Source organism: Pan paniscus, chromosome 3 (genome assembly GCF_029289425.2).
Source record: "Pan paniscus chromosome 3, NHGRI_mPanPan1-v2.0_pri, whole genome shotgun sequence".
NCBI lineage: Eukaryota > Metazoa > Chordata > Mammalia > Primates > Hominidae > Pan > Pan paniscus.
The window spans coordinates 39,008,319-39,034,230 of record NC_073252.2 but is presented as its reverse complement, the minus strand read 5'-3'; the positions used below and the strand labels follow the sequence as shown (position 1 = coordinate 39,034,230).

The following is a 25,912-nucleotide window of genomic DNA, read 5'->3' as shown; positions in this document are numbered from 1 at the left end:
ACCCACTGCCACACCCGGCTAATTTTTGTATTTTTAATGGAGACAGGGTTTCACCATGTTGACCAGGCTGGTGTCGAACTTCTGACCTGAGGCAATCCATCCACCTTGGTCTCCCAAAGTGCTAGGATTACAGAGGTAAGCCACCATGCCTGGCCCCAGTCTCTATTAATTTTCTATTGATGCTGTAACAAATTACCACAAACGTTGTGGCTTAAAACAATATACATTTATTATCTTACAGTTCTGTAGGGTAGGAGTCTGACACAGGTCTTGTTGGCTAAAATCAAGGGACTGGCAAGGCTGCATTCTTTCTGGAGGCTCTAGGAGGGAATCCAGGTACTTGCCTTTTCAAACTTCTAGAGGCTGCTCACATTTCTTGACTCATAGTCCCCTTCCTTTATCTTCAGGGCCAGCAAGGATGGGCCAAGTTCTTCTCATATCACATCACCCTGACATCCTCTCTGCCTTTCTCTTCCACTTTTAAGGGTGCTTGTGATTACACTGGGGCCACCCAAATAATTCAGGATAATCTTCCTATTTTAAGATCAATTGATTAGCAACTATAATTTCATCTGCAACATTAATTTTCCTTTGCCGTGTAACATACCATATTCACCAAGTCGGGGGATTAGAAGTAGACATCTTTGGGAGGCCAGTATTCTATCATAGGTGAGTCCCTTTCTGGATTTCAGAGGCTTCTCGGTTTCAGTCCCCTAAAGGTCCGCTTGCCTTTTAGTGTGTTATGGATCTATCAATCCGTCAATATAGATAAAACTTTAATAGATAGATAGAGATATAACTTAATTAATATTTTTAAAAATATTTGGTCATTTTAGGAATTTAAGGCAAGAAGAGGAAGCTGGAACACATACAAACCACCCTTTGACTATCATAATTTGTAATGTTTGTATTCGAAAATGTGGTTTTGTCACCCAGGCTGGAGTGCAGTGGCACAATCTTAGCTCACTGCAACCTCCACCTCCCAGGTTCGAGCAATTCTCCTGCCTCAGCCCCCAAAGTAGCTGGGACTACAGGTGTGTACCACCACGCCTGGCTAATTTTTTTTTTTTTTGTATGTTTAGTAGAGACATGGTTTCACCATGTTGGCAAGGCTGGTCTCGAACTCCTCACCTCAGGAGATCCCCCCACCTTGGCCTCCCAAAGTGCTGGGATTACAGGTATGAGCCACCATGCCAGGTCTCTTAGAACATTTTTAAATGTGATTTTAAAAGTTCCTTCTATAGTCAGAAATATGACTTTTATAATTTCTGTTTTGGGATACTTAATTTAAGATGTATGTATTTGACCTAAAAAACAATTGATTTTAGTAAATGCTCTATGAACTCTAGAGACTTAGACATATGATGTTCTCTTTTTGTAGGGTACAGCTTATGTCTCTATTAAATCCTTTATTAATTGTCTCATTCAAATTTCCATATATGTTTTTATTTTTTGCTACTTGATCTAACAGTGACCCAGAGAAATATGCTAAATACTTTTACTCACAATGTCTCCATTCATTTTGTAACATTTTTTACTTTGTAAATTTTGATGCAATATTACTTGCTGCATAAGTGTTCTTATCTGTTACATCTTCATTGTGAGCTATTTGTTTTGACCATATAACCAGTATAAAGTAGTAGCTTCTCCTATCATTTCCCAACTCTGTAGTACTTTGACCAATATATACTCTGTATATATTGTGTATAAAAACTGCAATTCCTGATGAACACCGTTACCAGTATTCCAATCGCTGTCCATATCTGTAAGTATTGTCTGAGTTACACATCTCAGAATGTGGTGTGCTCCCTAAAGTGGTTCCCTGCCCCATGTCCAGCTCTTACCTGGTAGTGTCCATCACTAAGTGTAAAGTTTGGGGAGAATGGAGTGTGGCGGTCCATAGAAGGAAAACTCAGCATGCTGATCCACTCATGTCAGTACCATTGGGGTAAAAGGGACACTGCCTAGATACTCATTAAGTACTAGTTGGAACTCATCCTCACTGTTTGAATCAGAGACAGAGAGAGGACAAATTTCTTCCTGTCTTTCATCAGGGAGTCTATTTTCCTGAGACAAAGCTTGAGTGTGGCAGGTTTGCCCTAACACAGCTCCAGTTACATTTTTGTGAGTGAAGATGCTCCTGGATCCTGCCATTACATTTCTGTGCTTCTTTGTTTTCAGTGGCAAAGTGGATTTTTCAAATGTATGTGTGTCTCTGTGGGTGTTCTGATGGGCAGTTGGGAGAAGTTATATGGATCAGCGAAGAGCTTTTAACCATATGCCATTCAGTAATAAAAGTTTCCCAACTCAGAGTTTTCACTCTTCCAAAGAAAGGTTGGTTGAAACTCTACTCATCTCTTGCCTGTTTTACTATTTCCAATATATCCTCTGATGATGAAAAGTGGATCCTTTGTAAATAAAGCATTCATCTCTTGACTGTTTTACTATTTCCAGTATATCCCCTGATGGTGAAAAGTGGGTCCTTTTTAAATAAAACTGAGCAATGTGCAGTGCTCATTTTGGTAATCTGCTCTCAATTATCCCTGCAACACAGAGACCTACTTTAAAAATGTTGGTGGCTGCTTTTGTCCCCCAGGAGCTCATAGATGCTTTCTTGTGCAGAACAGAGCCTGAAAAGGTTCTGAGCCAGCCTGGCAGTTCCAGTCCTTTGTCTCAGTCATGAACATGGGGTTTGTGGGCTCATGCACCTGCCGCCCTGCCTCAGTCAAGTATTCTTTTCTTGTTTGCTCAGCATCATTGTCATGAACGTCAATGTCTATAATGTGTTGTAATGCAACGAGGCTTTCTGGGCCCTGAGAAAGTAGTTATCTCTTCCATACGGCAGCTTTAGCCTGGCAAACTTCTTCATTTTGTCAGTGTGTTAGCTGTTAGAACTTGATGTTTTCAGATTATCATGTGCTGAATCCTGTCTCTCTAAATTTGCGGCTTGCAGTCTAATGTTGGTTGGAAAAATACTTACCCATTGTAATGGGAATTGTGTCAACAATGAGATTCTATAACTAAAACACTCCTGGGATTAAAAAAAAAAAGCACAGTATATGTGTCATTGCTATGGCCCGAATGTTTGTGTCTCTTTGAAATTCATGTGTTGAAACCTAATTACCAACGTGATGGTATTAGATGTGTGAGCCTCTGGAAGGTGATTAGGTCATGAGGACAGGCGGCCAGGATGCCCCTGTCGGAGCTGGGTGGCCATGGAGACTTGTCTGGCCTTGTGTGCTGGCACACAGAGGCATGCTGGCTTTTGCCCCCCATGGGGGCTCACAGATGCTTTTCTGTGCAGATAAGAGCCTAAGGGGACTAGACTCCTAAGCGTATGTCTGAGTTTCTGAGACTGGCTCCTTGCTTTTCCTTTATAGTAATTTTAGTCCCACCCCTTTTTCCCAGTCACAAACATGGGATCTGTGGGCTTGTGTGCCTGCTACCAGCCCCCAGCAAGGCACAAATGACCAGTTTGGCCTGGGTTAATTGCATTTTCTCACTGGCTTCATGAATGGTGATATCATTTCTGCCAGGCCACTTATAGCTAGTTTTGGTCAGGTCCAATTCATGAAGGTGGAGGGAGTGGGTAGTTCCTCCTTCAGATGTAAATATAGCCTCATTCCAGTCCTCATCTGTCCTCCCAAAAGGATTGATCCCTCTCATCTTCCACAGGGCTTTGGTCATCACATTGCAGGCAGATCCACCTCCTGGCCAGGCCTCAATGTCCTGCCAACCACCTTCCTCCCCTTCCCTTTCTTTTGATGTCACCTTGGCCAAATTGGGTTGGGGATCAGAAAGTCAGGTTTGGGTCAGAATCCTGAAAGATGCAATCCCAAGTGCCATAATCCTGAATGTTGAAATCTTGGAAGATCAAAATCCTGAAAATATAATTCTGGAAAAAAAATTGTAAACATTCTTTAAAAGACATTGATTTACATTTTTGAAAGGCGATTTATTTGAGAAACATATGAAAACATGACAATATTTTATAAGTCACTTTACAAATAAAATACACAATAATGACGTACATATTTTTGCAAGCATGAACACTCAGATATGCTAAGGACAGTTGCATGCGTAAACACTCATGAACAGATGAACCGTACTCACAAATAAATGGCTTATATAACTGCTGCCATCCACACTGTCAAACCATGATGGGCAACCTAAGTCCTTTGATGTGATTGATCAGAAACTGTGATGGGTCACCACCACATATATAGTTAGTTGCTCAGAGAGCCGAGAGCTTGAGAAATTTTATCTTTCACAAATGCAGATGGGCAAAAAGGACTTCTCTTCATTTATTGAGAAAGTTTCCCTTTTTTCTTCTCTCTTTCTCTCTCTCTCTCCTTTTAATCTCTGCTCACTGCAACTACCTCTGTCTCCCAGGCTCAAGCCATCCTCCACTTCAGCCTCCCTAGTAGCTGGGACTACAGGCAGGCACCACTGTGCCTGGCTAATTTTTGTATTTTTTGTAGAGACAGGGTTTCACTGTGTTGCCCGGGTTGGTCTCAAACTCCAGAGCTCAAGCTATCTGCCCGCCGTGGCCTCCCAAAGTGCTGGGATTACAGAGATGAGCCTCTGCTCCCGGCAGAAGTTTCAGTGTTTTCACATACACACACAATGCTTGCACACAAAGTCAATGTTTGTGATAATGTACTTTTATGGAGTCAACTTTGCATAAAATAAATTAGAACTCTCTAATCGTCTTTACAAAATTTATACCTCAAGTATTGGAAATGATGTGAAGATGAAATACATAACATAGCAAATTGTAAAAAATAGTGTTGATGATTTAAAATAATGGGACAAAGGAAAAGAAAAGCAAAAAAATTAACCATCCACTCCACCCCCACAAAAAAAATTAAGAAGAAAAAGTATATCACAGGGACAGATTATGGGCAATTGCATTGAGGTAGTCCATAAGAGCTGGCCAACTTTCACCATTATTAATATTTTAAAGTCTTGCATCACAACAAATAGCTGATTTATTTCTTTCAGGGCACTGTTCTCCTCAGAGAATACATTCACATTTATTTTTGATGTGGCACTGCTTGTTTGGAAATGCTTCTCTGCTTCTATTTACACCAACATGAGCATTCCTGTTAAATGTTCCCATCTTCAGTGTCATGCTTCTGTGTTGATTTGGGTACATGAAAATCTATTCTGCATGCACTCATATACAGACCACACATTTGGTAGAAACAATACTGGTGATCAATCAGCAACAGCATTGTGTGTCTTCTTCTTTTTTTTTTTTTTTTGAGATGGAGTCTTGCCCTGTCACCCAGGATGGAGTGTAATGGCGTGATCTTGGCTCATTGCAACCTCCACCTCCCAGGTTCAAGCAATTCTCCTGCCTCAGCTTCCCAAGTAGCTGGGATTACAGGAACCCACCACCACGCCCAGCTAATTCTTGTATTTTTTTAGTAGAGATGGGGTTTCACCATGCTGGCCAGGCAGGTCTCAAACTCCTGACCTCGTGATCCATCAGCCTCGGCCTCCCAAAGTGCTGGAATTACAGGTGTGAGCCACCGCGCTAGGCCTGTGTCTTCTTATCCCACCATATGCATTATTATTTTCAAATCAGTCAGTAACTTCACTGGGTTCTTTAGGCAAATGCAACTTTAATTCATTGAGAACTCCTGGTATTTCATCAGCCAGAAGGAATGCCAGTGCAGACAAATAATGTATTTTTAAACTAAATTTTTCATCATTGCCACATTATGTGGCCAATCCTCTCAACTGAATTTTCTGACAAATGCATTGGACTGAATGGAAGAAAACAAACTTTATTGGTAACACCTTGAAATTCCCTTTTAGAAGCCTTGATCACACCTAATTCCAAATCAAATGATAGGTCATTATGATTTGAGGATTCAGTTGGACATTAGGGATTTTAGACTTTGGGGACTTTGATCTTTTAGGATTTCAGCAGTCAGGATTATGGCCTTCAGGATTGTGTCTTTCGGGATTATAATCAGCACTGCTGAAAGTCTAGCTCAGCACTGGCACCACTGTCGAGTGCCCATCGGAGGTTTCTCAGGCTCAACTAAACATTCATACCCACATGCCCCAATAGGCCACTCTCAGAAGCTCAATTTTCTACCTGGTACTTATAGTTCATACACAGTCCTTTCATCCTGGATGCAGTTTACCAGTCAGGGATCATTGTTACAATAAGTAATGTTGGCTGGTACACAGCTGACTTTCTACATGTTTCAGGTTTTCAGAATAGGGCTAGGAAGTTAACTTGAGGTCAGATCAGTCCATGGAGAAAGAGAGAAATGGATTTGTTAACCCTTCAGCCGTGAAGGGTCACTGGTTGCAGCAGATGGCTGAGTTGGTGCCAAACTGGATACTGGTATAAACTACTGAGTATGTCTTGGAGTTTTGGGGACTGGCTTCTTGCCTGCTTTTTCAGATTATCAAACTGGCTGGTCTAATATTTGGTGGTGGGGGAGGATAAAAGAACTTCTTCTTTAAAAGAGAATAACTATTTTTTGAGTACAGCACGTAGTTAAGTTTTAATACAGTTGATTTAAAGCCTTTGCCTAGTAAGTCCAATGTCTATGCTTTTTCCATTTCTATGGAAAATTTTTTTAAAAAAAATTAATAGACTTTATTTTTTAGAGCAGTTTTTTTTTTTTGTCTATTTAGTTTTGCCTTTCCCGGAATATCATATAGTTGAAATAAAATAGTATTTAGCTTTTTCAGACTGACTTCTTTCACCTAGCAAAATGGATTTAAGGATCTTCCCCCTCCTTCCCTCCCCTCCCTCCCTTCCCTCCCTTCCTCCCCTCCCCTCGCCTCCCCTCCCTCCCTCTCTCCCTTCCTTCCTTCCTCTTTCTCTCTTTCTCTTTCTCTCTCTTTTTCTTTCTTTCTCTCTCTTTCTTAACTTTCTTTCTCTCTCTCCTTCTCTCTCTCCCTCTCTCCCTCCTTTCTTTCCTTCTTTCCCTCCCCTTCCTTCCTTCCTTCCTCCCTTCCTTCCTTCCTTCTCTTTTTCTCTTTCTTTCTTCTTTCCTTCCCCACAAAATAATTATACATATTTATGGGGTAACTACAATATTTTGACACATACATACCATGTGTCAAATCAGGGTATTTAGGATATCCACCTTCTCAAACATATATCATTTTGTGTGTGGGTGGGGGAACATTTCAGATCTTCTCTTCTAGCTGTTTTGAAATATACAATAAATTATTGTTAGCTATAGTCACCCTACTGTGTTATTGAACACTAGAACTTTTTCTTTTTATCTAACTGTATGTTTTTATCCATTAACCAACCTCTCTTCATTCCCTCACTCACCTCTTAGTCTCTGGTAACTATTGTTCTACTCTCTACCCTCCTGAGATGAGTATTTTAGCTCCCACAGATGAGTGCGAACACACATTTGCCTTTCTGTGCCTGGCTTATTTTGCTAACGTAATGACCTCCAGGTCCATCCATATTGCTGCAAATGACAGGATTTAATTATTTTTCATGGCTGAATGGTATTCCATTGTGTATATATATCACATTTTATTTATCCATTCATCTGCTGATGGACTCTTAGGTTGATTCCATATTTTGGCTATTGTGGATAGTGCTGCAGTCAACATGGAGGTGCAGGTATACTTTTGATACACTGATTTCTGTTCTTTTAGATAAACATCCAGAAGTGGGGTTGCTGAATTGTATGTTAGTTCTATTTTTAGTTTTTTGAGACAACTCTGTACTGTTCTCCATAATGGCTGTACTAATTTACATTCCCACCAACACTGTATAAGAGTTCCCTTTTCTCTGCACTCCCACCAGCATTTGCTATTTATTGTCTTTTTGATGACAGCCATTTAAACTAGAATGAGATGACATCTCATTGTGGTTTTGATTTGCACTTCCCTGATGATTCATGGTGAGCATTTTTTTCATATAACTGTTGGCCATTTCTACGTCTTCTTTTGAGAAATGTCTATTCAAATCCTATGCCTACTTTTTCATAGGATTATTATTATTTTTGCTGTTGAGTTGTTTGAGTTCTTTGTATATTGTGGCTATTAGTCTTTATTGGATGAATAGTTTGCAAATATTTTCGCCCATTTAACCCTGTTATCTATTCACCCTCTTGATTGTTTCCTGTGCTGTGTAGAAGTTTTTAGTTTAATGTAGTCCCATTTGTCTATTTATGTTTTCATTGCCTGTACTTTTGAAATTTTAGCCATAAGATCTTTTCCTAGACCAATGTCCTCAAGCATTTCTTCTGTTTTCTCTTAGTAGTTTTATACTTTCAAGTCTTACATTTAAGTCTGTAATCCATTTTGAATTGATTTTTGTATATGGTGAGAGATAGGGGTCTAGTTTCATTCTTGTAGGGGTCTAGTTTCATTCTTACACATATGAGTGAATACAAAGCCAGCACCATTTATTGAAGAGAGTGGCCTTTCCCCAATGTTTGTTGTTGGCACCTTTGTTGAAAATTGATTGGCTGTAAATATGTGGATTAAGTTCTGGGTTCTGTATTCTGTTCTATTGGTCTATGTATCTGTTTTTGTACCAATACCATGCTACTTTTGCTTTGCAGTATTGTTTGAAGTAGTGTGATCCCTTCAGCTTTGCCCTTTTTCCTCGGTATTGATTTGGCTATTTGGGGTGTTTTCTGGTTCCATATGAATTTTGAGATTATTTTTTATATTTCTGTAAATAATATCATTGGTATTTTGATAGGGATTGCATTGGATCTGTAGATTGCTTTGAGTAGTGTGGTCATTTTAACAATATTAATTCTTCCAATCCATGAACATGGGATGTGTTTCCATTTTTTTGTGTTCTCAGTTTCTTTCATCAGTATTTTGTAGTTTTTGTTGTAGGGGCCTTTTGCCTTCTTAATTAAGTTTATTCCTAGGTATTGTAATTGTCTTGTAGCTATGCAAATAGGATTGCTTTCTTGATTTCTTTCTTTCTTTTTTTTTTTTGAGACTGAGTCTCACTCTGTCACACAGTCTGGAGTGCAGTGGCACAATCTCAGCTCACTACAACCTCTGCCTCCCGGGTTCAAGTGATTCTCATGCCTCGGCCTCCTGAGTAGCTGGGATTCCAGGTGCCTGCCAACACACCTTGCTAATTTTTTGTATTTTTAGTACAGATAATGTTTCACCATGTTGGCCAGGCTTGTCTTGAACTCCTGACCTCAGGTGATCTGCCCACCTCAGCCTCCCAAAGTTCTGGGATTACAGGTGTGTGTCACCATACCCAGCCCTTGTCTGGTTTTGGTATCAGGAAAAAGCTGGCTTTGTAGAATGAGTTAGGAGGAATACCTTCATCTTAAATTGTTTTGAATAGTTTGAGAAAACTTTGTGTTAATTATTTGTTAAAAGTTTTGTATAATTCAGCAGTAAAGCCATCCAGTCCTGAGATTTTCTTTGTTGGGAAATGTTTTATTACTGATTCAAATGTATTACTTATTATTGGTCTGTTCAGAGTTTTCTATTTCTTCCAGGCTCAAATTTGGTAGGTTTTATGTATCCAGAAATTTATACATTTCCTGTAGGGTTTCCAATTTGTTAACATATAGGTGTTCATAATTGTCTCCAGTGATCTTTTATATTTCTGTGGTATCAATTGTAATGTCTCATTTTTTATTTCTGATTTTATTTATTTTGGTCTTCTTTCTTTTCTTGTCTTGGTTAGTCTAGCTAAAGGTTTATTGATTTTGTTTATCTTTTCAAAAAACAATTTTTTTGTTTTATTGATCTTTTCTATTTTTAAATATCTCTTTTGTTTAGTTCTCTGAGCTTTAGTATTTCTTTCCTTCTCCTAACACTTGAAAGTGTTTGTTCTTGCTTTTCTATTTGTTCTTGCTTCCTTGAGGTTCATTGTTAGGTTGTTTATTTCAAATCTTTCTACTTTTTTGATGTAGGCATTTATTGCTATAAATTTCCATCTTAGCACTGTTTTTGCTGTGTCTCCTAGGCTTTGGTGTGCTGTATTTGCATTTTAACTTTTTTCAAGAAATTTTTTTACCTCCTATTTAATTTCTTCATTCACCCAGTGGTTGTTCAGGAGCATGTTGTTTAATTTCCATGTATTTATACAGTTTCCAAAGTTCATCTTGTTATTGATTTTATTCCATTTTATTCCATGTAGTTTTATTCCATTGTGATCTGAGAAAATACTTGATATGATTTCAATTTTTAAAACTGTTGTTGAAACTTGTTTTGTGGCCTAAGATATGGTCTATTCTGGACAATGTTCCATGCACTGATGAGAAGAATGTGTACCCTGCAGCTATCAGATGAAATGTTCTGTAAATATCTGTTAGGTCCATTTTGTCTAAAGTGCAGTTTAAATCCAATGTTTCTTTGCTGATATTCTGTCTAAATGATCTGTTCAATGCTGAGAGTGGGATGTTGAAGTTCCCAACCATTATTGTATTGGAGTCTATCTCTCTCTTTTGATCTAATAATATTTGCTTTATATATCTGGATGTTCCTGTGTGGGGCACATATATACTTAGAATTGTTATATCCTTTTGATGAATTGATCCCTTTACCATTATATAATGGCTTTTTTGTCTTTTTAAATAGTTTTATACTTAAAGTCTGTTTTATCTGATAAGTATAGCTATTCTTGCTTGCTTTTGGTTTCCATTGGCAGGGAATATCTTTTTCCTTTCCTTCAATTTCAGTCTACATGCATCTTTGAAGGTGAAGTGAGTGTCTTGTAGGCAGCATATAGTTGGGTAAGTAAAAAAATCTATTCAGCTAGTTTATATCTTTTAAGTGAGGAAGTTAATCTTTTTACATTCAAGGTTATCACGGATAGGTAATGACTTATTTCTGTCATTTGGCTTATTGTTTTCTGGTTGTTTTGTATATCCTTTGTTCCTTTCTTCCTTTCATTGTTTATCATTGAACTTTGGTGGTTTTCTGTAGTAGTAACTTCAGCTCTTTTCTCTTTCATTTATGTATTTGTTCTACTAGTGAGTTTTATACTTTCATGTGTTTTCATAGTGGTAGATATAATCTTTTCACTTCCAGACGTTCTACTCTCTTAAGTATTTCTTGTAGGGCTCGTCTAGTGGTGATGAATTCCCTCAGTTGTCGCTTGTCTGGGAAAGAATATTTCTTCTTCATTATGGAAGGACAGCTTTGATGGGTATAGTCTTCTTGGCTGACAGTTTCTTCTTTCAGCACTTTGAGTATATTATCCCATTCTCTCCTGGCCTATAGTTTCTGCTGAAAAATCTGTTAATCTGATGGGGAGTCTCTTCTATATGACTTGACTTTTTTTATTCCTTGCTGTTTTTATTCTCTCTTAGTCTTCAACTTTTGAGAGTTTGACTGTGATCTTCCTTAGAGAGAACATTTTTGAATTAAATCTACTTGGGAATTTTTAAGCTTCTTGTATCTGGATGTCTATACCTTTTGCAAGACCTGGGAAGTTTTTAGCTATTATTTCATTAAACATGTTTTCTATCCCTTTGCTCATCTCTTCTCCTTCTGGAACTCCCAAAATGTGAATTTTGTTTGCTTAATGGTGTCCCATAGGCTTTCCTTATTCTTTTTTTCCTTTTTTTTTTTTTTTTTTTGCCTCACTGGGTTATTTCAAAAGACCTGTCTTCCAGTTCAGAAATTCTTTCTTTTGCTCAATCTAGTCTATTGTTTTTTAATTTTATATGTATATATATTTTTTTGAGCTGGAGTTTTGCTCTTGTCACCCAGGCTGGAGCATAGTGATGCAATCTCAGCTCACTGCAACCTCTGCCTCCTGGGTTCAAGCAATTCTCATTCCTCAGCCTCGCAAGTAGCTGGGATTACAGGTGTCTGCCACCATGCCCAACTAATTTTTGTAATTTTTTTTTTTTTTTTTTTAGTACAGATAGGGTTTCACCATTTTGGCCAGGCTGGTCTCGAACTCCTGACCTCAGGTGATCCACCCACCTCGGCCTCCCAAAGTGCTGGGATTACAGATGTGAGCCACTGCACCTGGCCTAGTCTATTGTTTGTACAAGCTCTTGATTATATTTTTTTACTTCATTTATTGACTTCTGTAGTTCCAAGATTCCTGTTTTGTTCTATTTTTAATATCTATTTCTTTGTTGAATTTCTGACTCAGATCATAAATTGTTTTTCTGATTTCTTTTATTATTTATCTATGCTCTCTTGTAACTCACTGAGTTTCTTTAGTATCATTATTTTGAATTACTTTTCAGGCATTTTATAGATTTTCTTTTTGTTGGGATCTGTTATTAGAGAATTATTGTGTTCCTTTGGAAGCTTCATGTTTCCTTGCACTTTTGTATTTCTTGTGTCCTTATGTTGATATCTATGGATTTCATGTAATAGCTGCTGCTTCCAATTTTATGGATTGGCTTTGATAGGGAAAGACTTTTGCCTCTAGGTGTTTTTACAGTGTTAGTTGAGTATAGGGTGCTTTGGCTTTGATTCTGAGTGCGCACAGCAGTGTAGTTTCTGTATGATTTCTTCAGCTGTCATCAGTGTCAGTGGCATTTGGGTTCCTCAGTGGCTTAGGTTCCAGTTGTTAGCAGACGCTATGGCAAGGCTTTGCTGGGGATGGGGACACCAGGCAGGCCTGTTCTCAGGCACCAGTGGTGGCAGCAGTGGCCTAGGCTTGCCGGTTCTCAGGCCCCTGTGTGAAGTATGTGGGCACTGGTGGTGATGGGTCCTTGAGCCTCCAGGAGATTTAGTTGGATGCTTGCAGTGGCAGTAATGGACCAAGTGGGAGGGCAGGTTCTTGGGACCCTGCACAATTTGTGTGGCATCAACTGTAGCAGTAGCAAAAGTGGACCAACCCTCTGGCCCCCAAGTGGTAGGCACAGACAGCAGCAGTGGCAGCAGCAGGCTGGGCAAGCCAGTCCCCAGGACCCCATGTGGCATGCATGGATGAGTGTTGGCCATGGCAGTGGCAGGCAGGCACTAGCAGCAAAAGGCATGGTGGACCTGTCCTCAGGCCCCTTGGAGGCATGTGTAGATGTGTCGTAGTCCTGCTGCTAGGGAAGGTGGGGTTGCTGTAAGTGGTGTTGGCCCTGGGCAGGTAACTCTGAGGCTCTGGGGAATGCACACTTTGACTCCCTTTGTCCCAGGGAGAGCCACTAGGTGCCCTGTGCTTCCTGTTTCCTGGGATGCGGGGCATTGCATGGGCTAGAGTGCTGGGGACCTAGCTGCACTGCTGGTCTTAGCTGGCATTACAATGCTGTAGCCCTCTAGGTGGACGTAGGAGAATATCAGTGGGGCTTCAGGGGTATGGAGATTCAGGGTCGTTGGGCCCCAGAACAGGATGTGTATGGTGAGGGCTGGGCTCTTAAAAGAGCCTTATGCTGAAGCTGTTTGGGTCTCAGGGTATGGGGTATGTGGGACCCAATGTGAAGTCCCATTGTGGAACAATGCCATTGCATATATTCCAGACAGCCCCAGGGCATGTGAAGGCCAAGGAGCTAGCTCATGGCTAGGATTACAGGAGTCCATAGTGGAAACATTGACCTCTGAAGATCTCTCAGTTAAACTTTCCCTGGAATGGGAAGTTCCTCCTGGTTCTGAGCTAGTCCCAGCTGGGCTGGCTGCTTCCCTTCCCTCTTCTCCCATGCCGCAGAGGTGCACTGTCACTTCTCCGCTGAATTCCAGTGTTCTCTCTTAGATGCTCATTCAATGTGTGATTATCTGCTCACTGTTTTTGTCCTTCTTTGCAGAGGGGGTGAGGGCTAGGTGCCTCTATTCAGCCATTTTAATGCTTCTCCAGCTCATTTTTTAATTGTTCAATAGTATTTTATCGTGTGAATGTACCAGTTTGTTAATATTTTTACCTATTGAGGGATATCTTGTTGCTTCCAATGTTTGACAGTTATGAATAAAGCTTCTATAAACATCCACATGGAGGCTTTTATGTGGACATAAATTTTCAGTTCTTTTGGTTAAATACCCAGGAATGTGATTTGCTGGATCGTGTGATAAGACTATGCTTAGTTTTATAAGAAACTGCATTCCATAGTGGCTGCACCATTTTGCATTCCCACAAACAGTGAAAGAGAGTTCTTGTTGCTCCACATCCTCACCAACATTTGATGTTGTTTTTGGATTTTACCCATTCTCATAAGTGTAATGTAATTTCATTGCTGTATTAATCTGCAAAACCATGATGAAATATGATGTCAAATAGCTATGTATATGTGTATTTGCTCTTTACATATCTTCTTTGGTGAGGTGTCTGTTTAGATTTTTGTGCCCATTTAAAAACTAGGTTGTTTGTTTTCTTATTGTGGAGCTTAAGAGTTCTTTGCATAGTTTGGATACAAGTCCCTATCATATATGTGTTTTGCAAATATCTTCTCTCAGTCTGTGGTTTGTCTTTTTCACTCTCTTGCAGTGTCTTTTGCAAAGCAAAAATTTTAATTTTAATGAAGTCCAACTTAACAGTGTTTTCTTTCTTGGATTATGTTTTTGATGCATATCTAAAAAGTCATCACCAAATCCAAAGTCACCTAGATTTTCTCCTATGTTATCTTCTGGAAATTTTATAGTTTTGCATTATACATTTAGGTCTATGGTTAATTTTGAGCTGATTTTTGTGAAAACTGTAAGGTCTGCGTCTAAATTCTTTCTCTTCTTCTTCTTCTTTTTTTTTTTTTTTTGCATGTGGAGGTCTAATTGTTCCAGCACCATTTGTTGAAAAGACTATCCATTCTCCACTGAGTTGCCTTTGCTCATTTGTCAAACAGCAGTTGATGATTTTTTTGTGGGTCTATTTCTAAGCTCTGTATTCTGGTCATTTGACCTATTTGTCTATTCTTTCACCAAAACCACACTGCCTTGATTGCTGTAGCTTTGTAGCAAGTCTCAGTGTTAGGTGGTGTCAGTTATCTGACTTTGTTCTTTTAATTTCTTTTTTTTTTTCCTGTGAATGAACAATACTTTCTTGTGTCTTTGCATGGCTAATTTTTTTAAACAAATAAACTAGAGATTCCTTTAATGCCAAATTACACAATAAAAAAGACAACAATCTCTTTCCATTTGCTTTTTGCAAGGTTTGTGTTATTTCAGGGCAAAACGCAGAGCAAGTCCACTGGCAAATCTGGGGGCCAGTGATTATTTTGTTTTGATTTTTATTTTTTTAAATCAGACATTTTAAACACTACAATGAGGTAACTCTAGAAATCAAATTCTTCCCCCTTTCCCAGTGGTGTTTTATTTATTTATTTATTTATTTATTTTGACAGGGTCTCATTCTGTCACCCAGGCTGGAGTGCAGTGGTGTAATCATAGCTCATTGGAGCCTCGACTTACCCGGGCCCAAACAATCCTCCCACCTCAGCCTCCCAAGTAGCTGGGACTATAGGCACATGCCACCATGCCCAGCTAAGTTTTGTATTTTTTGTAGAGATGGAGTTTCACTATGTTGTGCAGGCTGGCTTTGAACTCCTGAACTCAAGCAATCCACCTGCCTTGCCCTCCCCAAGTTCTGGGACTATAGGCTTAAGCCACTGTGCCTGGCCTCCCTTTCCCAGGGTGTATTGTTGCTTCTTGTGGCTTATAGTTGCTTGTTTAATGACTTTTCTAAATAATTTTTATAAAGATTATTCTTTGTCATGTGTGGCTATTACATTTTCTGTCCAGTTAGCTTAGTGGTCAGCCAGTGACTTGAGATTTCTTTAAACATCTGGAGCAAAAACAAAAACCAAACAAAATAGCAAAAGCAAAAACAAAAACACCCCTGATCTTTGCAGGTTGGCTGTGTTGGATCACTTTCTCAATGCTTAGCCAGTCTATTCACAGCTCTACCTTAGCCTTCACTTTCTGCATGCATGGAAGCTAAAGATGAGCCAGAGGTGAAGTTTAGGATTTTCTCAGGTCTCCTCTGAACATGCGTCCAGGCTTGGGCATGTGAGTGGACTTCTAGACTCCCTGGTATATACAGAGATTTCCTCAGCCTTTTTTCTCCCACATATCTTTTTCCATATATCTTTGCATATTTCCCAGACTTTTTGATGTGTCTGCTGCTTGCCCCCTCTGTTAGCCCTTGCTCAGGTGGCTGCAGCTAGTATATTTGCCTTTAATTGTTTACAGCAAACACCAGCCAGAAGGCTGTTCCAGCCCTGAGAAAGTTCTAAGGTGTACAAAACAAAGGCAAGCCCCTGAGTGTGAATCCCTCAGGCAGCAACCAGACAGGTCAAAACACACAACCACAATTCTTTGATAACAAGGCCTATATTGCCCCTTCTGGCATGAGCAAGCTATGTAACTGGTTATAAAAAGTATTACATTAAATTATGGGGACAGAAATGACTCTACTAGTGAATGAAGAAATCATTTAGATTTTATGGTTAGTAAGTGGAGGTTTGAGAGTAACCATCTGATCTTTATTAATCTTAGTGTATATTAATTATATTTCTAGAATTTGGACTAATATCAAGATGCTCTGAAGAAGAACAACTCTTTAGGATAGCCACTGCAACATCATGACCAAAGACAAAGAACCTATTGTTAAAAGCTTCCATTTTGTTTGCCTTATGATCATAATAGTTGGAACCAGAATCCACTTCTCCGACGGAAATGAATTTGCAGTAGACAAGTCAAAAAGAGGTCTTATTCATGTTCCAAAAGACCTACCGCTGAAAACCAAAGTCTTAGATATGTCTCAGAACTACATAGCTGAGCTTCAGGTCTCTGACATGAGCTTTCTATCAGAGTTGAAAGTTTTGAGACTTTCCCATAACAGAATCCAGCTACTTGATTTAAGTGTTTTCAAGTTCAACCAGGATTTAGAATATTTGGATTTATCTCATAATCAGTTGCAAAAGATATCCTGCCATCCTATTGTGAGTTTCAGGCATTTAGATCTCTCATTCAATGATTTCAAGGCCCTGCCCATCTGTAAGGAATTTGGCAACTTGTCACAACTGAATTTCTTGGGATTGAGTGCTATGAAGCTGCAAAAATTAGATTTGCTGCCAATTGCTCACTTGCATCTAAGTTATATCCTTCTGGATTTAAGAAATTATTATATAAAAGAAAATGAGACGGAAAGTCTACAAATTCTGAATGCAAAAACCCTTCACCTTGTTTTTCACCCAACTAGTTTATTCGCTATCCAAGTGAACATATCAGTTAATACTTTAGGGTGCTTACAACTGACTAATATTAAATTGAATGATGACAACTGTCAAGTTTTCATTAAATTTTTATCAGAACTCACCAGAGGTCCAACCTTACTGAATTTTACCCTCAACCACATAGAAACGACTTGGAAATGCCTGGTCAGAGTCTTTCAATTTCTTTGGCCCAAACCTGTGGAATATCTCAATATTTACAATTTAACAATAATTGAAAGCATTCATGAAGAAGAGTTTACTTATTCTAAAACGACATTGAAAGCATTGAAAATAGAACATATCACGAACAAAGTTTTTCTGTTTTCACAGACAGCGTTGTACACCGTGTTTTCTGAGATGAACATTATGATGTTAACCATTTCAGATACACCTTTTATACACATGCTGTGTCCTCATGCACCAAGCACATTCAAGTTTTTGAACTTTACCCAGAACGTTTTCACAGATAGTATTTTTGAAAAATGTTCCACGTTAGTTAAATTGGAGACACTTATCTTACAAAAGAATGGATTAAAAGACCTTTTCAAAGTAGGTCTTATGACTAAGGATATGCCTTCTTTGGAAATACTGGATGTTAGCTGGAATTCTTTGGAATCTGGTAGACATAAGGAAAACTGCACTTGGGTTGAGAGTATAGTGGTGTTAAATTTGTCTTCAAATATGCTTACTGACTCTGTTTTCAGATGTTTACCTCCCAGGATCAAGGTACTTGATCTTCACAGCAATAAAATAAAGAGCGTTCCTAAACAAGTCATAAAACTGGAAGCTTTGCAAGAACTCAATGTTGCTTTCAATTCTTTAACTGACCTTCCTGGATGTGGCAGCTTTAGCAGCCTTTCTGTATTGATCATTGATCACAATTCAGTTTCCCACCCATCAGCTGATTTCTTCCAGAGCTGCCAGAAGATGAGGTCAATAAAAGCAGGGGACAATCCATTCCAATGTACCTGTGAGCTAAGACAATTTGTCAAAAGTATAGACCAAGTATCAAGTGAAGTGTTAGAGGGCTGGCCAGATTCTTATAAGTGTGACTACCCAGAAAGTTATAGAGGAAGCCCACTAAAGGACTTTCACATGTCTGAATTATCCTGCAACATAACTCTGCTGATCGTCACCATCGGTGCCACCATGCTGGTGTTGGCTGTGACTGTGACCTCCCTCTGCATCTACTTGGATCTGCCCTGGTATCTCAGGATGGTGTGCCAGTGGACCCAGACCCGGCGCAGGGCCAGGAACATACCCTTAGAAGAACTCCAAAGAAATCTCCAGTTTCATGCTTTTATTTCATATAGTGAACATGATTCTGCCTGGGTGAAAACTGAATTGGTACCTTACCTAGAAAAAGAAGATATACAGATTTGTCTTCATGAAAGAAACTTTGTCCCTGGCAAGAGCATTGTGGAAAATATCATCAACTGCATTGAGAAGAGTTACAAGTCCATCTTTGTTTTGTCTCCCAACTTTGTCCAGAGTGAATGGTGCCATTACGAACTCTATTTTGCCCATCACAATCTCTTTCATGAAGGATCTAATAACTTAATCCTCATCTTACTGGAACCCATTCCACAGAACAGCATTCCCAACAAGTACCACAAGCTGAAGGCTCTCATGACGCAGCGGACTTATTTGCAGTGGCCCAAGGAGAAAAGCAAACGTGGGCTCTTTTGGGCTAACATTAGAGCCGCTTTTAATATGAAATTAACACTAGTCACTGAAAACGATGTGAAATCTTAAAAAAATTTAGGAAATTCAACTTAAGAAACCATTATTTACTTGGATGATGGTGAATAGTACAGTCGTAAGTAACTGTCTGGAGGTGCCTCCATTATCCTCATGCCTTCAGGAAAGACTTAACAAAAACAATGTTTCATCTGGGGAATTGGGCTAGGCGGTGAGGTGGTACTCAACCTGCCAGTTAGAGACAACCCAGTCTCTTCTGGTTTAATCATTATGTTTCAAATTGAAACAGTCTCTTTTGAGTAAATGCTCAGTTTTTCAGCTCCTCTCCACTCTGCTTTCCCAAATGGATTCTGTTGTGAGCAAGAGTTTATATGGCTTCATGGCAGCAAGGGAACAGTCAACTTCAGCATCATATGCACCAGTCCTCAGAGTGCCCTGTGAATCCTATTGGTCTTTAGGTCAGTGTCATCATTCTCTTCAAGTCTGGGGCTTGAGGGAAAAATTAGATCAGCTACGGCATGTAAAAAAGTCTTTTGTTTCACATATGTGTAATAGCTTGTTCAATTTTTTATCCTGCTACACAAATATGTAATTAACCAAGGAGGACTCATGACTTGATAGTGTATGTATGTAAAGGGATATATGGACTTAATCATAAGCTGTTGAGGTGAAAGACGTGGATTCACCTGCTTTCCAAGAAAACTCAGGGCCAAATTTATTTGCAACTGGATATTGAATGGGACTTTTCTGGTTGCCTTAGAATTCTGGCTAAAGGCTCAAAGCTGACAAAAGACAGTAACTGCACCAACATGATACTAGACACAGCCAGTCTGGACTTATCAAAAGAGCAGAAAGAGACCAATGACTCCCAGTCCGTATTATCCATCTCTACAAGACTGGAGTCAAAAGCGTGATTAAAGAGTCATTAAGCGGAGGTTCTAGGCCATAGGGAGATTGCTTTGAATTTCTTGCAGACAAGTGTGAGGGACTCAGCACGGTAGAAGGTAGCCTGGCATCCCACTCCAAGACTGAAAGCTTGCAGAGTAACAGGAGCACACAGGTTCAGTGCAGCAGATGTGGTGTGGCTTGAGAATTCTTGGAAGAGCTTGATGAGTGTTTGCTGGAGTTTGGGATGAGGGTGGGCACTGGGAACACAGAGACTGGTAAATAGTGTTTGGCAAATACAAGTGCTTGATGAATATTTGTTGAATGAATAGATGAGTTCTTCCCCCCTGGGGAATTCAGAAGGTGAAAGGTTGGCTTGAGCAACCCAAAATGGCAGGATGAGAGAAGAGAAGCACTGATAGCAACCTGCCCTTCCATTATTGACATGGTAAAAGGATGTGAATTTCTTCACATGGTTTTGACTATGGAAGAGTAGCTGGGCTTGCATTGTCATGATGGGATATCAGCCAATAGGGTAGCCTGTTGTGCAAAGAAACTATAGCAGTAAGAGGACACGGGGTTAGGCTGAAGAGGGGTTTGGGGTGGAGGTTGCTGCAAGAGGTCAACCAGATAATGTGGCCCTGCATCATGGAACTGTGCAATGTGGGGTACACTCAAGGCCCTCCAATAACTCACAGATGTGCCCTATGAAAAAGCCAGCATTTGGACTCTGCCATAGCAGCTGGCAGGAACATGCTGGCCTGTCTGCCTTATTCAATAGTTAACGACAGGAAGATCTGCTCCTCTTTGTGTAATACCCTCTTCCCTTGCAATGGCATAGGGACATCTAGAATATAGAGAAGACAGAGACAATGGAGGAAGAGTAAAGAAACTGACTATATGCCTTCTTCATTTCACTGCAAGGAAGGCCAAGCAGATTTTTGAATGAGGTGTGAGATTGCTGTTAAATTGGACTGGCCTGGACATTTTAATCCCTTAAATAGAGGTACAATGACTAAAATGAGATTTGTCACTAAAATTTATGGTATCTGCCCAAGATTCAGGAGTGATGATGGGAGGAGATCCAACAGAACTTTGTTGTAAGGCAATGGTTAAGGAAAAATGAAGCCCTTGCTTTCTGGACTTAGTTCATTCAATAAACCAGTTTCGGCCAGGCACGTTGGCTCACATCTATAATCCCAGTACTGTGGGAGGCTGAGGCAGGTGGATCACTTGAGGTCAGGAGTTCAAGACCAGCCTGGCCAACATGGTGAAATGCTGTCTGTACTAAAAATACAAAAATTAGCCGGGTGTGGTGGTGTGCACCTGTAGTCCCAGCTACTTGGGAGGCTGAGGCAGAAGAATCACTTGAACCTGGGAGACAGAGGCTGTAGTGAGCTGAGATAGCACCACTGCACTCCCCTCTGGGCAACAGAGTGAGACTCCATCTCAAAAAAATTAAAAGAAAAAAAATCTGGTTTCATAATAGCTGTAACGAAATAAGCCTTAATGATATTTTATTAGCATCATCTTCTGTCTGCATTAGCCCTTCCTTGCTCTTCAGGAGAACATTTGTTTTCCTCCCTAGGCTCTATCCCAAATGGCACATTCTTCCACAACCCCTGTTGAACAGATTTGTTAAACTGTTGCCTAATCTAAAAACAATAAAAACAACAAACAACCACAATAACAACAACAACAACAAAAAACTGCCACAGATTCTAAATAATCAGATCTTTTTAAATGGTATCAATGTTTCCCACAAAATATTGACATTGAAAATATAGAATTTTAGCATTAATTTTTTTTAAACCTACATCCCCTCGGCAGAGGAGCCTCTCTGCATCCCAGTGGAAAGTAGGGTCCTCACAGTCCTCTCCGTCACATTCTTCCCATTTCTTTTCTTCACAGAACACATCACTGTCTAAAATTATCTTGTTTGCTTAGTTGCTTACTCGTCTTCTTTTTCTCTCCTCTAAAGTCTAAGCTTCAGGAAAAAGGGAGACTTCTCCACCTGTTCCCTGCCTCTCCCCAGTGCCGAGGGGACACTGTGCACCCCATTGTAGATGCGCAGTAAAAATTCGTGGGATGAACAAATGACTCTGAAACGGTCCCATGCAGGAAATGTCCATGAAGTCCTGGATTTTATCTAAAAAGCCCAGGCAAGTGGGGGCGGGGGCGGCGGGGCTACAGTTCCATGCTGAGCTGCCTCCTGGCCGCTCGTCCCCGCCGCAGTGCCTGGGCGGCCCGGGCGCCTGACCTTGGCCGTAGACACCTTCGAGGTGCGCGCTGCTCCTCCCCATCCGCCACTGGAAGATGCTGGGGCGACGCGGCTCCAGGTTTAGCAGGACACCGAGAAAAGGAAATGGCTGCCTTTCGGAGGCTGGGTGAGCCCTTCCCTGTGCCTCACTTGCCCGCCCCACAGCGGCCCTGCAGCTCGTCCCACGGGGCCGTTGCCCGGTAGGACGCGCGCTTTTGTTTTGAGGGTCATGCATCTTCCCTGCCGTCGTTTTTGGGAGGTTGAAAAATTGATCCAGAAAGACCTAAAACAAAAAACAAAGAAAAACAAAAGAGCGAAAAGGAGGCAAAACAAAACAAAAATCCATACAAATAAAGTATCTCCTCCATCCATGTTTGCGCTATTCCTTCTCATTCCTCCATCCAATGCCACAATTTGGTAAGTTTGCCTCAACACGTTTTCAGTTCTTAACACTGTGATGAGAATAAACAACAGATCCCATAGTAAGATGACCTGTTAAAAGGAATGGGGCATGGCAGAGATGAGTTTGGATGAGGAAAGGTGTCAGTCCGTTTGGGCTGCTCTAAGTTCTGAGATGTGTGTTAGGTAATTTTGACTTTGGTTGAACATCATAGAGTGCACTCACACAGACATAGATGGCATAGCTTACTACACACCTAGGCTTATGGTATAGCCTGTTGCTTCTAGGTGATTGTAACACAATGCTTAGTATTTGTGTATCCAAACATATCTAAACATAGCAAGGGTATGGTAAAAATATGGTAAAGAAGATAAAAAATGGTACACCTGTATAGGGCACTGATGTGGGTTGGCTGTGTCCCCACCCAAATCTCATCTTGAATTCCCATGTGTTGTGGGAGGGACCCAGTGGGAGGTGATTGCATCATGGGGGCGGGTCTTTTCCTGTGCTGTTCTCCTGTTAGGGAATGGGTCTCATGAAATCTGATGGTTCTTTAAGGGGGAGTTTCCCTGCACAAGTTCTCTCTGTTCCCTGCTGACATGTAAGATGTGACTTGCTCCTCCTTGCCTTCTGCCATGATTGTGAGGCTTCCCCAGCTCTGTGGAACTGTAAGTCCAATAAACCTCTTTCTTTTGTGAATTGCACAGTCTCAGATACATCTTTATCAGCAGCATGAAAATGAACGAATACAGGCACTTACCATAAATGGAGCTTGCAGGATTGGAAGTTGCTCTGGGTGAGTCAGTGAGTGAGTGAGGGGTGAGTGAATGTGAAGGCCTAGGACATTACCATATCCTACTGTGGACTTTACCATGTCCCACTGTGGACTTTATAAGTCCCATTGTACATATAGGCCACACAAAAATTATTAAATTTGTTTTCTTTCTTTAGTAAGAAAAATTATTAAAATTGTTTTCTTTCTTTAGTAAGAAGTTAACCTTAGCTTATTGTAATGTTTTTACTTTATCAACTTTTTGCTTTAAAATTTTTTTTGGCTCTTTAGTAATAACACTTAGCTTGAAACACACATTCTACAGCTATATAAAAATATTTTCCTTCTTTATATCTTTATTTTGTTTTTTCTATTTTTAAAATATTTTATTTTTATTTTTCACTTTTTAAACTTTTCTGTTAAAAACTGAGACACACACACAGACACACACACTAGCCTAGGCCTACTCATAGGGTCATTATCAATATCACTGTCTTCTACTTCTACCTCTTGTTCCACTGGAAGGTCTTTAGGGGCAATAACATGCATGAAGCCATCATCTCCTGTAACAACAATGCCTTCTTCTGGAAAACCTCCTGAAGGACTTGCTTAAGGATTTTTATAGTTAGCTTTTAAAAAAATAAGTAGGAGCACACTCTAAAATAATGATTAAAATTATAGTCTACTAGATACAGAAACCAGTAACATAGTTGCTTATTATCATTATCAAGTATTATGAACTGTACATAATTGTATGTGCTGTGCTTTTATATGACTGTCAGTGTCGTATGTTTGTTTACAGCAGCATCACCACAAACATGTGAGTAATACATTGCACTGCAATGTTACTAGGCCATAGGAATTTTTCATCTCCATTATTATCTTATAGGGCCATGACTGTTGAGTGAAATATTGTTATGCACTGCATGACTCTACCACAAATTGAGTAGCTTATAAACAATGGAAATTTATGGCTTATAGTTCTGGAGGCTGTAATGTCCAGGGTCAGGCTGCTGACACATTTGGTGCCTGGCGAGGGCCCACTTTCTGGTTCATAGATGGCTTGTCTTTTCACTGTATCCTCACCTGGGGGAGGGCACTAATGCCATTCATGAAGCCTCCACATTCATGACCTAATTGTCTCCCAACATCTCCAACTCTTAATACAGCTCTTTCTCCATATCCACAGGGGATTGGTTCCAGGAGCCCTGTAGATTCCAAAGTCTGTGAATGCTCAAGTCCCTTATATAAAATGGCATACTTCCAACCTGAGCATCATAGTGAGACCCCACCTCCTCAAAAAAAATACATGCCTGGCGGCACATGCCTGTAGTCCCAACTACTCAGGAGGCTGAGGTGGGAGGATTGTTTGAGCCCAGGAATTCCAGGCTGCAGTGAGCTATGATCATGCTGTTGCACTATAGCCTGGGCAACAGAGCAAGACACTGACTCTGAAAAAAAAGTGTACTATTTACATATAACCTATGTACATCCTCTCATATACTTAAATCATCTCTAGATTTCTTACAATACCTAATACAATGTAAATGTTATGTAAATGTTATGTAGTTGTTAAACTGTATGGTCTTTTATTCTTATTATTTTGTATTATTGTATTGTTATTATTTATTTATTCATTTATTGAATATTTTCAACCCATGGTTGTTTGAATCTATGGATGTGGAACCCATGGATATGAAGGGCTGATTGTATTATCCCCTTGGGGGTTAGGATTTCACCAGATGAATTTTGGGGGGACACAAACATCCAGACCATAGCAAAAGAGATAAGAAACCTAGGTTAGTGACCAGGGAGGGCTGCTAGGATGAGCCTTGATGAAAGATCTTTCATCAGGAGGATCCTGGGCATGTGGCTGGGAAGGGTCCTGGGCATGTGGCTGGGAAGACCCTTCAAAGGGGAGGGCACAGTGGGTGCAAAGTTGGAAGTGAAAGAATACCATGAGCGAAGAAAGCATCAAATTGGCAGTGTTGCTGGATGTGTTAGTTTCCTGTGGCTACCAAAACAAATTACCACAAACTGGGTGGCTTAAAACAACAGAAATATATTTCTCCCAGTTCAGGAAGGCAGAAGTCAGAAATCAAGGTTGGCAGGGTGGTTCCTTCCAGAGGCTGTCAGGGAGAAATCATCCCTTTCCTCTCTCCTAGCTTCTGGTAGTTGCTGGCAAACCTTGGCGTCCCTTGGTTTGCAGATGCATTAGCTGCTTCTTCGAATGCCCTGGAGGACATGCCCCAATAGTTAGCAGCTTTCTATAGAATGTGGTACATAATACTTCTTTGTCTTTAGTTTTGGACCCAAGTCATAAGAAAAGTTCCAGTCAACACCCTATTACGTAATCAGTAGAACCAACAGATGAGAAGAGAAACCAAAATTATTGGTAGGTTATTGACATACATGGCAGATGCGCAATCTAAAAAAATGTATCCCAAATTTGGGTTAAATAATCAATAATCTGTGCCTGTGTCTTCACATGGTGTTCTCCTCCAAGTCTCTGTCTTTTTTTTCCTGTCTCTTACAAGGACACTCTAGTTGGATTTAGGGGCCTCCTTAATCTGATGCCATCACATCTTGGTCCTTAACTTAATTAGATCTACAAAGACTCTTTTTTCAATGAGGTCACATTCTGAGATTTCAGAATAAATCTGAAATAAATGGACATAAATGTTTGGAGGTTGGGTGGAGGACACTATTCAACCCAGTCATCTGGAGTTGGCATGACCAGCTCTGATGCCCTGGAGACTCAGTTGAGTGTGGCAGCAGAAAAGAAATGTTATCCTGGAAAGAGTGAA

The 25,912-nt window shown here is 40.2% G+C and overlaps 2 protein-coding genes across 10 annotated transcripts in view; both read left to right on the top strand.

Moving 5' to 3' along the window:
- Positions 1 to 25,912, top strand: part of TLR1 (toll like receptor 1) — a 49,701-nt gene continuing 23,789 nt past the window's right edge. For all 8 annotated transcript variants that reach the window (XM_055111063.2, XM_055111059.2, XM_055111057.2 and 5 more), the window contains exon 1: positions 1 to 135. The gene's annotated coding sequence lies outside the window, so the exon portion shown is untranslated. The remainder of the gene's footprint in view (positions 136 to 25,912) is intronic.
- TLR6 (toll like receptor 6) lies at positions 11 to 21,511 on the top strand. 2 transcript variants are annotated; one of them, XM_034958059.3, is made up of 2 exons: positions 11 to 135; positions 16,391 to 21,511. In XM_034958059.3, the coding sequence occupies exon 2, from the start codon at positions 16,455 to 16,457 to the stop codon at positions 18,840 to 18,842; it is 2,388 nt and encodes a 795-aa protein (XP_034813950.1). In that variant the 5' UTR covers positions 11 to 135; positions 16,391 to 16,454; the 3' UTR covers positions 18,843 to 21,511. The 2 variants fall into 2 exon arrangements, with proteins under 2 accessions (XP_034813950.1, NP_001266112.1); NM_001279183.1 differs by lacking the exon at positions 11 to 135 and having other exon boundaries at positions 16,455 to 18,842.